The sequence below is a fragment of the Raphanus sativus genome, chromosome 9 (genome assembly GCF_000801105.2).
Source record: "Raphanus sativus cultivar WK10039 chromosome 9, ASM80110v3, whole genome shotgun sequence".
Taxonomy (NCBI): Eukaryota; Viridiplantae; Streptophyta; class Magnoliopsida; order Brassicales; family Brassicaceae; genus Raphanus; species Raphanus sativus.
In genome coordinates this window covers 27,741,692-27,757,713 of record NC_079519.1, presented here as the reverse complement: position 1 = coordinate 27,757,713, position 16,022 = coordinate 27,741,692, and the positions used below count along the sequence as shown (strand labels likewise).

The following is a 16,022-nucleotide window of genomic DNA, read 5'->3' as shown; positions in this document are numbered from 1 at the left end:
CATAATGGAGTAATGAACAAACAAAAAATGGATTACTCCATTTATAGAATAAATTTCATTACAGAATGAAATATGAAATTGGGTTAGAGCATTTCTTACTCCATATTCACTTTTATTCTATTTTAAAAGAAAAAATGGAGTTGGGTTGGAGATGCCCTTAGACGAAGGAATCATCTGCAAAAGCTTACCTCAACTCTACCCTTTTACTGCTGCAATCCTTCCCAGATTTTTTCATCTTTCTTCATTTTAGGATTGACCAGAAATGGAGTTAGTAGCCTTATAGCCTTACATAAACATTAAGACTTTAGGATTTTTTTTAATCATCCAAGTTAATTCATGATTTACACAAGACTGCAGCGTGTTCCCACACCAAAACATTTGTGTATACTCTTACGTCTAGGTAGGTAGTCAAGGTAAAAAATCTTTTTCTGACTCGGCTTCCAATATCAAACATATGGTCTTATCCTCGATGTGCTTCCGCTTTGTCACCTCTGTTGGTCACACTCGGTGTTAAGTTTTGGAAGTGGATTTCACCCTGTTCCAGATCCGGTCCGAGAGCCCGGTCCAATGTTACCAAAGTCTAGGAAAAAACATCAGACTTAGAAAGATAGATGGTCTAGCCCGAGCTAGTCCAATCAAGCCAGAACTAAACATAAGTCAAAACATTAAAAACAATCATTAAGAACCATGATACTCGCTGGAAATCATGAAGCCACTACAATCCACTCTTGAAATTCTAAAAAAGAATAAGATCAAAGACAAGAAGAAAGAAATCTGAATCCTTCTAGAGAAAAACATATTATTCTTAGACATCATTTGTATTCATAGTTGTATTCTACGCATATTATCAATAAAACATAATTTTTATACTAATTAATCAATTTATATATATATTTAGATTTTTTCTTATGAAAGATTTACATTCAAAGTCACATTTCATCTTTTATATTACATCATAGATCACTTTCTTCTATTGAGACACTTTTCTCGTTTTTCAAGAAGTTTTTTCACCTTTTGACATGTAGAAAAACCAACATTACCCTTCTCTTCACTAAATAAATCATTCGATTAAAAATCAATTATTTCTTTCTAATATAAATCTTTATCTCTTTCCTATATCTGTCACTCTCTTTCTCTCTCTTCCGCCATGGTTTCAAAGCTATGACCTCTATTAAAATTGTATACATCCTTCAGATCTTATATTTTTGGATGACTGCCCACGGCGCAAGGAACGCAAATTGTTTCTTGATCACGTATGCAAAATCTACGCCCTTTGATGATTATGATGTATTTTTCTTTGGTGCCAGAAACAGATCTGAGACTGGATTTCCAAGATTGGAGAGATATACACATTCTTTTTCATCTTGTCATAACTTTGGGATCTTTCTTCTTTACCATTGAATTCGTGAGTTCATAGTTTCAACGAGCGAGGGAGACGATGCAGTAAAAAAAGTTTCCGGCGAAAAATGAAAAATAGGAAAAAATAAGAAGGTATCCAAAACAACGACGCGTGAGGTGGAATGAGGTTTTCCAATGGTGAACGAAGAAAAGGCGTCGTCGATATGGAAGAAGAAGCTGATTTCGTCGTTCTTTTAGCTCACAAAAAAAGAATAAAGGAAGAAATAATAAAATAAAAAACATTTTATATATATATGGTTGTAATTAAAAGAAATCTTCACAAAAAATACACACGCGGCAATACGTGAAACTGATCTAATTTGGTATGTGTTTAATTAGCTGAGGGTTTGTTAGTCTTTTTATCACATAGAACTACCTTAGTAGCACAAAGTGACCGAGAGTGTAACAACAACTCAAAAAGTGACTTATAGTGTAAAAAACTCGTCTTTTTATCACATAGAACTACTTTAGTAGCACAAAGTGACCGAGAGTGTAATAACAACTCAAAAAGTGACATAGTGTAAAAAGCTCTTTTCTTATATACATTGTCAAACCCATAAACGTAATTCCTTCAATGTATCTCTTGCGGACTCGGTATTTATATTTTATTTTTTATTCCATTACTTTTTTTGGTTTTGTCTTATCAGTCGTGTCCCAATAAGAAATTGTCATAAAGAAGAATCTCACAAGTTTAAAACATTTATAAATTAGACATGTTCAGTTTCTTCACGTTCATCTAACAACTCAACTTGTGAGACACAATTCTTACTTGTCAAAAAAAGTCCAAAACATTTTGTCAAAAAAAAAAGTCCAAAACATTTCAATTACTCCCTACTTCTGGTACTTTATGTGTATGTCTTTGTAATTTTGCTAAGTTCTTATATTTATTCTACAAGTTCAAAATCATTCACGAAAATATCATTATATTTTTTTCTTCTGAAAATAAGTGTTTTTATGTTTATCAAAAATTTACAATATTATAACTACCATCAAATTCACTAACCATCGTGAACAACTAATTTAAAGCTTTTAATACATTATTTTCTTTTTACTTTTTTATATCATTTATTATGTACACAATTCATGTTTTTTTCATTCTCTTTAAATTCATTTAAAAACCAAATTTTTTATTTCAAACTTTAAAAGGTTCATAGAAACATAATTCTTGATCATTAACGAATGGATCACTTTCGTGATGAAGTTATGTGTGTTTGAAAAAGCTAAACAAGTTATCACACAGGTTCAGTGTATGAAATCATTTTTTCAGATCTGTTTGCGAAAAAGACTTCTTCTGGTTAATGTATAGGTTAATTTTGCAATTAACTTTTTGTATATTTTTAATAGAAAATTTCCCTAGAATTATTCTAACTTTTTTGTTAGCAAAAAAGAGAGAAGAATTCTCAGATAAACGGATTAGTTTTGTGATTGACCGAAGTTTGTTAGAAAATTAACTTTTCATATAAGACTTCCTGAGATCTCTTCTTGGAGAAAACTTCTGTAGAAGTATCCAGAATTCTTCTATGTTTGTCGTCTAGCGCTTCATGGATAGTGACAGTTACAAGTCGGTGGAGTTCATTGGAAATTATCTATTCTGGAGGTGACTTGAAAATTCTCAGCATCCGAGTTAATAAAAAAAGGATTCATCAATAGGTGAGAACAGTAACTAACTCTAAAGAATTTCGAAGATGGACTAACGGCATGTGCCGGATATAGTAGGCGGATGAATTGATAATTTGATTTCAAAAAATTTGTTCAAAGCCTGTTTGTAATCGGATCGAAATTTTCTATTTTCGGATTAGATTAATATATATATAATAATTTTAAAAAAAAAAATCCGGTGTCATTTAATTTATGCTTATATTATATTCTGTTTAACTATTTCCTACATATTCACAAAAGTGCAGGAAACACAATCATATGAATTTGGTGCGCGTGTTTTCACACTAATTGCAAGTGAATTAACCCACCTTTATAACAAACTGTCAAAGCTCTATGACTCGACTCCCAATATCCAACCCATGGTCTTGTTCTCGATGTGCTCCTGCTTTGTCACTTCTGCCGGTCACAGTTGGTGATAAGCCCCCTCCTCTCGAAATCACTCACTTCCTGCGGACCCCCTGCCCTCTCCCTTTCCCAGTATCCACCCTTATCCTCACTAAATTCTATAACTGCCTGGTCTATTGGTACTCTTTCCTCTGATGCAACTGGCCACTCAGTAATTCATATTTATATTTATATTATATAAAATTATAAGAATATTAACATTATCTAAAACTATCTTATTATTCAGATAATTCGATTTATTAAGAATTAAATTATTTGTTGAATTTTCATTGGTCCAGTGATCTGGCCAAATATTCATTGATGCTTATACATCAGGAGAACTGGATTTCAATTCTTAATGAAAACGGAATTATATATATGTTATAGTAAAATTAATGTTTTTCAAACATAATAATACTAGACTATAGTTGTTTTCATTGAATAGATTGTTTCAAACTTTCACATGTGTTTATTTTTTCTTCTATGTTTTATGTTTGTTGGATTAGTATTTCATTATTGAATAAATAAATAGAAATAGAACTTGGTAAGATATTAAAATATTATCATCTGCAAAGATAATGTACTATTTCACAAAATAAGAATGTTAACTTATAGCTTCTATTAATTTTATAACGAATTTAATTAAACATTTAATTCTATATGTATATATATTTATTTTAGATCATTATTTAATTTTAATCATATATTTAAATATGATGGAATATTTATTTTTCATTTTGTAAACGATAGATGAATATATTAGTGTATAATAATAATTCAAAACTAATCACAAAATTAGTTAAAATATTTACATATAATTTTTGAAAATTAAGTTCTGTTAAAATCTTATTTATTGTTAGCTTAAAATAAAATGTATATAAGTGATTCAATATATTGTTACTCTTATTTATGAAATTCCTAAAATATTGGGAAGTTATTGGTTTTAATTAGTTAAGCTTTTTATTGTTAGCTTAAAATAAAATGTATAGTTGAATAAATAATATACCTATTTAAAGTTATGATTTTCTAAGGAAGAGTTCAAACTAAAAAATCACACATGAAATAAGTCATGACTTCTATTTTAATAAATAAGATATAATATATTGTTTTGATACACCAACTTAATTCTTTAAAAACTCTAAAAAGCATTTTAGTAGTGATATATGTTAGAGATAAAATGTTGTAGTACTTCTCAAATAATATATGAGGGAATGATTAAGTAACCGTACCTTTCCTCGATTCATCAAATGGCCATTTACGTAGAAACCATATCAGTTGGTTTGGTCCCAAATAAACATAGGTTTATAAATAACAATGGATTCTTTATATACTAAAGCAAATGTCCATTTTAAATGGACCATTTAAACTAGCTTCGCTTATGGCATCTCCAACCCATAACACTATTTTAGTATCAAAACAACACCATTTTAATGTAATTTTAGCACTAAATTTTTTTGACTCTCCAACCACAACACCAAATATTACACTAAAATAAATATTCTTTATTATTATATTATTAACTAAGATTCTTTTTGTTTTTGTTTTGTTTTGATAAATGCTAATATTTTATGAATAAAAGCTATCAACTAATATAAAACTATAATAAAAATAATATTTCTGTGTCAATATAAATGTATTATATAACAGTTATATTAAAATATTAGTTTATTTTGTAAGTTAATTTTCAATGTGTAAATCAAACTTTGTTATATATTTTTATTTTTCTTTTTTGATCTATTTATAAAATAGTAATCTAAATCAAATTTAATCAGTTAGATAGACAATATATAAATAAACAGCTTTGATTTGACATAAAGGAAGCAGTTTTGAAAAAAAAAAAAAAAAATTTGCCGTCGCTACAGTACAGCACCAAATATGGTGTGACACTGTAGCAAATAAAGGAATCCCACTATTTTGCCGTTTGTTTTACCGTGCCATTGGAGAAAAAAACGTCAAATCCTACACTATTTTAACTTTATAGCGTCTGGTTGGACTTGGCCTTAGTTTAGTTGATATGTCCACAATTCGCACACGACATGTGACATTAATACAGACGATTAATCATCCTGATCCTATATATGAGCGAGGAAAAGAAAAATTGAATGACTATTAAGGTTTTCTCTAATAAAAAGAACGACCATTAAGGTTTGACCAAAAAAAAAAAGAAGATCAATTGACTGATTGTGTCAACAATTTTTGGATCTTTTTTCTTTTCTTTTCTTCGTGTAGCATGCCGTATGATGGTCATGGTATCACCAGTTCATCACAACGATTTCTTTTGTAGTCGTCACATATTCTACTAGTCTATGCATGCAGCATGTGAGCTCAGCTGTGCCATGCATGTTAGGTTAAAGTTTTTTTTTTTTGAGAGAAATGTTAGGTTAAAGTTATATCATTTCAATCCCTTCCATGTCCATAAAACAATATCTCTTAAACAACAAATCATATAGAATTTTATCGCACCATATGCGAGGTTTACTAGGTGATGTAGCGTGGCCTCACATCTAATCTCTGTCTTTGATTGTGACTCTGCTTTTGGAGTCCCTCCTAAAAATCCAATCGTATGAACAAAATAACTCAAACAATTCGGTTATTATTTGTGTCCTAAGTGTTAATTAGCTTCTGTTTTGAATAGTCGACCATTTGATATCCGATGCTAATTTAAAGAATTTTTAAAACAAAAAAAAAATCATGTCGTTTTAAACGTTGGAGTGACGAGTGAGAGCAGAACGAGTCATATGTAGTCGTTCATATGTGCGATTAAAGATATTCAACATATATTTGTCGATCTTCAACGGAGAATTCGTGGATACAGATAGCCATGTATAGTAAATTCTTTGCGTGAAGAATCTAGATTAACACACCTAAATCATTTTCGGCGAAAAGATGTGTGTTTGGGCTTGACATATAACATTAGTACTAATAGAATTGGGTGCAAGTGTAACCCTAAAATCCTAGCTAGTAGGGGTGACGTGGATTGCAATAGAGAAGATGGTTGGGCCCACGAGAGGGAGTCATCGGACGGCCGAGATGAGGTGGAAAGCTTGTATTCGGACCAAAAATAAACCAAACAGGTAGGGTCCAGAAGAAGACTAATCTCCACCGTCCAGCCTCACAAACACACACATCAACAAGCCGTCTATTATTACTTAATTTTCGGTCAGTTTTTCTTACCACTGTGGATGGACTCCAAACCTGCTTGTCCGCAATCTTCAAAAGATTCACTGGGTGGCTCCCACACTCTTATGGTACGACAGGCTGCAGTTCGCCGCCGGTTACGACCTCTTTGTCATTTGGTTAGGGTAATATATACGAGAGACTTAAGTGTTAAAGGCAATTCCTTTAACTTATAACTAGATTTTGATCCGCGCTTTCAAAGCGCGGATTTATTTTCCTTTATTTTTTTAAAAAAATTGAAAAATATTTAGTAAATATCATATTTTTATATATTTGTTTTTTTATTAAAAATAAACTTTTTATCTTTCTTTATCGTGTTTCATTTTAAAGGAGAATAGGCCTCATCACATCATTCGGACCCGAAGAACCAACCTGAAACCGACCCGAAAATCAGGGTTCCGAATCCGATCAGACTCGGGATAAATATTCGAATGAGTTCTAAATTGCTATATCCGAAGAACCGGTCCCGAACCCGACCCGAACCGAGAACCGAATGAGTACCCGAAGATATCTGAAATGTGAATATATATCTAAAAATATATGTTATAATTATATTTATAATTATTTTAATATTTTAAACTAATATTATAAGTTAACTATAGTAGTTATTTTCGATACTTTTGAGTATTTTTGGATAAAATATGATAGTTTGGATAAAAATTTACCCAAAAAACTGTATAGAATAGATATTTTTGGTCACTTTTGGTTATTTTTGAGTAATTTGGATACAAAAATTTGAACCGAATCAGATACTTTGGTTACTTTGAGTACAAATAACCGAACCCGTTTTAGATATTTTGGTATTTTGGTTATTTTTCAGGTTCTTATGCATGAGAACCGAACCCACCCGAACCCGGAACCCGATTCGAACCTGATCCAAAATTTTATAATACCCGAATGGGGTTTAATTTCAAAATCCAAAAAATCCGATATCCAAAAGAACCGACCCGTACCCGAATGGATACCCGAACGTCCAGGTCTAATGAATATTTATGTTTAGAAAATTAGATTTTATTTTCTCCAGGCCCAAATGGCCCGAGAGATATATGATGTGGGCAGTGGGCTGAATAAAAAAAAGACCCAATATAGATATGTCATTAATATTACTTGATTGCCCTTAATGAAATATGAAATGTTAGTAAAGAAAATGGTATTTTTAGTAAAAAAATCAATAGGATCCTACTTTAATAGTATACTAGATTTTGATCCGCGCTTTCAAAGCGCGGGTTTATGTTTGGTGAAAATTTTATATAATCACATTTATATAATCCGTCTTGTATATGTATTTATATAATCCGTCTCATATATGTATTTTATATCCAGATTTATGTTCGGTAAAACTACATTATACATGTATTTTTAGGTTTTTAATTTTGAATTAGATATTTTAAATATAAATCAATATAACAGTTTTATAGTTTTGATCGATGTTTTGAAATTTGACTTAGACCTGCGGTTGAACGGATTACCGGTTGATCAAAGATAAATTCAGTTCGGGTTTGAAAAAAAAAACAAAATTTAAAAATCCAATAAAAACTATTAAAATCGAAATCCGGTTACCGGTTGAACCACTGGTTGAACCAATAAACAATTTTTATTTTTTATAAATAATTTTTGTTAGATAGTTGGGATTATATTTAGGAAAAAGCGGTTTAAAACCAAACCATTAAATAGTTTGAGAAAAAACGATGCAGTTTCAAATATGTCCGGTTGGAAAAATATTAAAATGATGCAGTATCAAACACGGAATAATCACATACCAAAATTGAATTAGGAAACCGGTGGTTAATGACAAATAAAAAACAATTAAAAAAGAAACCAATGCAGAATGTCCAAAATGTCATTAATGAATACAAAATAAAGCCTCTTTAATAGGGGTAAACAGAGTAAAAATCCAAATGTGCTTGTACTTTAATAGTATAGATATACAATATGACACTTCACTTTCAGGGAGAGAAATCTGATATACGGGTTTTTGAGGTATTCATGATCTGATCTATTTTGTACAAATATTTGATTATCCAATTTGATTCAATCTCTAATCATTTGTATATCCGGTATTTTGTATATATAGAAAATTTTAAATTTTAGATCAGATATCTGATTCGATGTATAAAAATAAATTAAAAATTAAAAAATAAATAAAATTCTAAAATAATATAAAATAATAATATTTATTACAAAAGTTATTTACTTTTAAAAAATTTAATAAATAATTTAATTAATTTGGTAAATAAAATATATAAACTTATATAAAATATACAACTTATATATAATTTTAAGTATATATATATATATATGCATATAACGGATTGGGTCGAGTATCCTTGTTCATAAAAATATTAGTATTTGCTTTAAAAATATTGTATATTAATATATGATTTGTTTCGTAAAGTTACGAATATCTGATTTTTCAGTTTGAATCAAATCGAATTAAATTTACGGATATTTTGTTGGCCTACCTGACTTTCTAGCATTTTTACACACACTCTCCCACGCATTACAAACCAAAACAGTAATTTCTTTTAATTTAGTTTAGTTTTCACTGTTAATTCAAAATTAATGAATCCCACTCTCTTTATATTGGTTCTTTTTCTTCTTAGATGTCTTTTTGAGTAAAAACTACGAACATAAACACATAGTTATAGTAAATAAACTAGAGTATAATTAAGAAAAAAAACTACTACTACAATATTTTTTTGGAAAAAGAGAAGAGTTTAAAGGATTAAAAAGCCCGAATAAATTATTTCCGATGAGGGTTCTAAAACGCGGCCGCACCGGCGAGTACGCGGCCGGAGAAGCGCTACGCAGTGGTGAAGCGCAGCGATTTCGACATAGGCGGCCATTAAATCGGAGTCACCATTATCATTCACGTTTTTAAGTTTTTAAAGCTTGAAATCGGAAGATACATGTTAAATTTACAAATTTAATCCATACCCAGCAAGAAAAACCCAAAAAGAATGGAAGAAATATGTAAAAGAAAGCATGGCGGCTCTGTAAAAAAGTCTGCGTAACCCTAAAAAAATGTTGAGGAAGATGATGGTTAATTTACGGTTATGCCATTAATGAAAATAAACACAAAAAAGAGCAAAACGCACTAGTTGGGTAGCGAACCTGACAACCAAGCAATATAAACCTTGCCACTTTCCACTAGGCCGCATCAATAAACAATGTCCTTCATGCAAATCGTTAACTAATATATATATAATTATCAGAAAATTAAAAACAGTGTTAAAAATTAATCCCCGATTAATCGACGATTAATCTCCGATTTTTTTTCAACTCGCTAGGCCCAGACCAAGCGCCCGACTCGCGCCTAGCGAGTTTTCGAACATGGTGTATAACTAACAAGGGTGATACACTTATTTCCGATGATATTTTTATAAAACTTTTCTTTTCAGTAATGTATTAAAAGATAAAGAATCTTACTGCTACCAAAATTGTGTCTCAAATAAATGATGAGTCTGCATGCATACCTATTTTTAGAGGAAAATTTGAATAAATTGAGAGTAAACTATATGGACAAATAAATACTACAGTAGCGAAACGAACGATCAGAATGATATTTTTTATATAGTGATGAAGAAAAAGACAGAAAACGAAGAGAATAAATAATAAGGTTCAGTGGGACGGCGGGTGCATAGTTTGAGAGTGTGTGTCAGGACTTAAGCCAGACTATTTTCTCTCTCTCATACGAAGAATCCATCAAGCTCAGGCCAACACTTACTAGTGACATTTAAAATAAATTAATTAATTCACCTTCTCTTTTTTCGTCTTCTTCTTACTTAAAAAAAAACCAGCTTTACCTTTCCCCCCCCACACACTTCTTCTTTTATCTCTCTCTACCTTTGTTTCTCTCATTAGCTATTGCAGGGTTTTTGATCAGCTTGAAAATATCCATAGCCATGGACACAGCTAAATGGCCTCAGGTATTTATTGATTTAATATATTTACTCATCTCTTCCTCCTTTGTATCACAAGGGAAGCTGCTTTCTAAAATTAACTGAGTTCTCTTTTTATTTTTTTGGATCAAAAACTGAGTTCTCTTTAAACTTTATATTTTCTGATAAAAGTTTTCACTTTTTGAAAAGTTAATTTTCTCGTGGGATCTAATAGCAAAAGCTTATATTCTTTGTTTGTTTGTTCCTGCCAAAAAAGGAATATATTGTGACGCCAATGAACGAGACATGCTTGAGACAGTCAAATCCTGCCGCTGCTGCTGCTGCTGCTGCTGCTGCTCCAGTGGAGAAGAAGGCAAAACCGGAGAAAGACCAGGCTTTGAACTGTCCAAGATGCAACTCCCTAAACACCAAGTTCTGTTACTACAACAACTACAGCCTCACTCAGCCCAGGTACTTCTGTAAAGACTGCAAGAGATATTGGACCCAAGGTGGCTCCCTCAGGAACATACCCATCGGCGGTGGCATCCGGAAGAACAAGAGATCTTCCTCTTCTTCCAATTCCAGCTCCTCTTCCTCTTCAAAGAAAACTCTTTTTGCCGACAACAAAACGCCACCACCACTTCAACAGCTAAACCTTAAGACTGCTGAGAATAACCACGTGGCAGCGGCGGCTAAAGTTCAAGAGTTGGCGTACTCTCATGGTCTTGGTAACGCCCACGAGGCCAAAGATCTCAATTCAGCGTTTTCTCAAGGGTTTGGGATTGGTCATCATCATCATCATCAAAGTATTCCTGAGTTTCTACAAGTAGCGCCCAGCAGTGCACTTGTATCAACCTCATCGGCTTTGGAGCTTTTAGGGATCTCTAATTCCTCGGCCACCTCCTCTAACTCACACCCTACTTTCGTGACTTATCCTAACGTTCATGATTCGTCGGTGTTCACCGCAGCATCACCTGGATTTGGTCTGAGTTACCCACAGTTTCAAGAGTTCATGAGACCACCTTTGGGGTTCTCTCTTGATGGTGGGGATCCTATACATCAAGAAGAGGGGTCCAGTGGCACTGACATTGGAAGGCCTTTGCTGCTTTTTGAGAGCCTGAAACTTCATGTTTCATCATCAAGCACCAATAGTGGTGGTGCCAATGGGAATGATCATGAGCGTGAGAAAGAAGAAGGAGAAGCTGACAATTCTGTTGGGTTTTGGAATGGCATGCTAAGTGCTGGTGACTCGGCTGCCTCTGCTGGTGGACCATGGCAATAATTATAGTCAAGGAGAGTTTCTTATAAGAGAAAAAAAAAGAACTAAAGAAAAGAGAAGCGTGCAGTTTAAATTGTTCATCCAAATTTTAGAAGATGAAGGTTAACTAACTACCCTCTGGGTGTTTACTATCTTTAACTTGTTGGGTTGGGGATGAATGGCTTTGTATTATTATCAATCCCAGTTAATTATCTAACTGTTATTGATTATGTTTGTTTCAGTACCGAATGGTGTAGTGCATCTCAAATGAAATCTATCTTATTAAAACAGAAACATTCTGTTAGACCTAACATTTATTTTGTAAGTTTTTAAATTAAATACACCTTTATATTTTATAGTTAAACATACATTAAGTCACTAATGTTCCTTTCTTTATACTATTATCCATGTTTCCAAACAATATACTTATTTCTTTATACTACTATCAATGTTTTCAAATAATATATTTTTTATACTACTATCAATATTTCCAAATAATACAATAATTAATCTTAGTTATTTTATATCTATCATTTTCTCTTTAAAATTTTGTAGAAATGTCATAATTTCATAAATTGCAAAATAGTGAACTTTAAAATTTCGATTATAAGATTACAAATTATGAAACTATTACAATTTAAATCCAATTAGATTACATATCGGTCATCCATCAGTTCAATCGGTTAGTCTCGGGTTTTAGTGATTTTTTAATATGAATATTTTAAAAACATAAATTGAATTGTCAGATCTCCGGATTAACATGTATAATCACAATCAGGTTAAATTTAAAAATACTGATTTAAATGCAAAAATATTTTAAATACACACTCTTTAAAAATAACCAAAATATTTGTTAAATTATTAGTGAAATTTTTCATCGTAAAATATCCCGCGCTTCAAAAGCGCGGGTCAAAATCTAGTAATTTAGTGTAATTGAAGACTGTTGTACAATTGATTTGATTCTATAAGAGGAGATAAATGGTCATAATACTCTTTTAAGACATAGAAGACCTCATATTTTTAGTTAATATCATCCCTTTTATATTAGTCGCATGCTTTTTATATCATTTGGTTCTTTGTTTGTCATTTAAGAGAAAACATTTGGATATGGGAAAATTTGTTTGAGTCAGAAGTGGCTTTTGAGGAGAAAGAGAACCACAACTAGTTCAGTTTCTAAAGGCAACTTTAGGGCATCTCTAATGACTATTCTCATTTTTTTTCTCATCAAAATGAGGTAAACCAAAAATGAGTTACATTTTTGCTCTAACAGTTTTCCTCATTTTCCCCCTAAAAAATAATTTCAAATATATTATGTTGTTACTACTTATTTTTAATTTTAAAATAATAGTTGTTATTTTAAAAACTTACAAATTTTATCCAAATACGATTTTATTTTAGTTAGATATTCATTATGTATATAAGTTTAATTTATAAAAGAATATAAGTGTTTATATAAACATATAGTTATATTATGAAAATACTAATAAATTTTAAAGTATAAAACAAACATTGAGTATTTTAACATATAAAAATTATATAAAATTTAAAAGAGTAATTTATAAATAAAAACTTAACATAGAATGAAGGAAATATCAAAATGAGGGAAAACCACATTCAGTGGTGCCTCATTAGCTCCCTCAAAAATGATGCACTATTGGAGATAATTTTCTTTAAATTTTGATGTTTTTCTTAAAAATGAAGTACCATCGGAAATGATCTTAGAAAAATGTCGTTTAAATTCGAAAATATTAAAAAAATACATCAAGATTAAAAGACAATCCCCTAAACATTATTTGTGAATTATTTTTGTTGAAAATCTCTGAACAATTTATTTGCATATATGTCATCAATCCATTTATTCTTAATAGAAAAAAGATGACATGATCTTCAAAAACTTTGATGTTGCATTGATTTAATTGTGACTTGTACAGTTTCTTTTAAAAATTATATTTTTGGCAATGGTTTTAAATATAGTAATGACTAACAAATCTTATATCATCATTAAATTATTTTTATATGATTTACTTGTACAATTTCTTTTAAAATTATATTTTTGGCAATGGTTTTAAATATAGTAATGACTAACAAATCTTATATCATCATTAACTTATTTTTATATGATTAACATATTATTTTCAACAGTTTAACATATTTTAACCAAAATAAACAAAATATAAAATTTATTAGAATTTATATATTTAAATTAAATATATTTAAAATTAAGGAATTATAGACATATTTAAAATATAAATAACTAAATACAGTATAATATAAAAATTATTTTTAAAAAATAAATTTTAATTCTGTTGAAATTTAAATAAAATTAAAGTGAACTAGTTAAACTAAATCAAAATGAACAAAACTACAAAATTTCATCTATGCTTTATTCTTTTCAAGCAAATGCAGTTAAAATATATAAAAATAATAATATTAAAATGTAAATTAAAAATTTCCCTTAAAATAAAATAATATTATATTTAAAATATTTTTTCTGCGCATGGTGAAAAAAAACTCTTAGAATAAAAGACGACAAAGCATTTGGATATGGGAAAATTTGTTTGGGCCGAAGTGGTATTTGAAGAGAAAAAAATCGGTTTCTGAAGAGAGAGAACCACAACTCGCTTAGTTTATTTTTTTGGTCATCTTAAATTTGAATTATAAGGAAAGATGGAGAAGTGGTACACATCAAACTTCAACATGAGAAGTGAGAATAAAACTCAAACCAGCTAACATATGATAAGGGATAAACTCAAAACTCGCTCAGTTTCTTAAGGCAACTTTAGGAAGAAGTCATTTTAATTCAAATTCTACAAGTTTAAAAAAGACATCAGAAAAATGAGTGGAGCAAACCCAAGATTCCTCTCGGATAGTTCCCGCAGTCCCACTGCTTTCTTTTTCAATCTACCGTCCTCTATCCACCCAGAGCAGATTAAAAACATGTTGATTGGGTGTAAAGCATGAAAATGATGGTAACGGTGAAATATGAGTTGTTTTTGTAAATTCCCATTCTATTAAATATTACAAAAACTTCTAACAAAATAACAAACTAGAAGCAGAAAATAAAAGAAAAACTAGAAGCAAGCCTTGTGATCCCCTCCGAACCAAATTAAATCTGAGTAAATAATGATTGACATTTATTTTAGATTTATTCTTGTCTTCACTTCTAGAGTGAACCTTTATATTCACCCAACCAATAGGAATTAGTCATTTTACAATTGATAAATTTTTTAAAAGGAAACAAAATATTATGGAGTTATATTATATTTTTAAATAAAAAATGTTAAAAATAAATAAAAATAGTAATATATGCAAAAAAAAAATATATTAACTATGTCATTAAAACACTAAACTCTAAACCTAAACTTTAAATCCTAAACCCTTGGATAAATACTAAACTCTAAATTAAAAACATTAAACACTAAATCTTAAAAAATACCAAATCCTTATTCCTAAAAAAAGTTTAGAGATTAGGATTAAGGGTTTAGTATTTTTAAGATTTAGTGTTTTAGTGTTTAGTGTTTTTGATTTAAAATTTAGGATTATCCAAGTGTTTAAGATTTATTCAAGGGTTTATGATTTATAGTTTATGGTTTAGTGTTTCGATGACGACATTAAAATATCTGTTTTTTTGCATATACTAGAATTTAGAGTTTAGAGTGTAAGATTATCTAATGGTTTAGCGTATATCCAAGGGTTTAGGATATACCCAAGGGTTTAGGATATACCCAAGGGTTTAGGATTTAGGATTTAAAGTTTAGGGTTTAGTATTTTTTTGACGATGTTAAAAATATTTTTTTAAAATCATTTTTGTAACTACTATTATTTTCATTTGTTTTTATTTTATTTATTTTGAAAACAATATATAATTTGATAATATTTTGTTTCTTTTTTTGAAAAATATTAATTATGAAATACTTGATTCCTATTGGTTGGTGAATCTAAAGGTTCACCCTAGGAGTGAACCCAAGAATAACTCTTTATTTTATGATTATTCCGGTTTTGATTTTTACCAAATCTGAATCCGAATTGATATGTGAAAAAGCTCATAATTTTCAAAACTTCAGAAAAAATATTCATACCAAATCCAATTTAAGTCCCGAATAAATATCCAAAATACTCCAAGATCTCATTAAATATTTAAAATAAATATATGTTACAATAATAATTAATTTAAATACTTAGTTTAATATGTAATGTATTTCCTTTTTTATATAATCGAGTTTATTGAGTTCAATGTATTTTCGCTTCAGTTTTATCGGATTTGG

At 30.0% G+C, this 16,022-nt stretch overlaps 1 protein-coding gene across 1 annotated transcript; it reads left to right on the top strand.

Moving 5' to 3' along the window:
* The first annotated feature begins 10,264 nt into the window (after positions 1-10,264).
* On the top strand, positions 10,265-12,068 carry LOC108823934 (dof zinc finger protein DOF1.8). The gene is made up of 2 exons (XM_018597249.2): positions 10,265-10,547; positions 10,777-12,068. The coding sequence occupies exons 1-2, from the start codon at positions 10,524-10,526 to the stop codon at positions 11,779-11,781; spliced, it is 1,029 nt and encodes a 342-aa protein (XP_018452751.1). The 5' UTR covers positions 10,265-10,523; the 3' UTR covers positions 11,782-12,068.
* Positions 12,069-16,022: the final 3,954 nt, after the last annotated feature.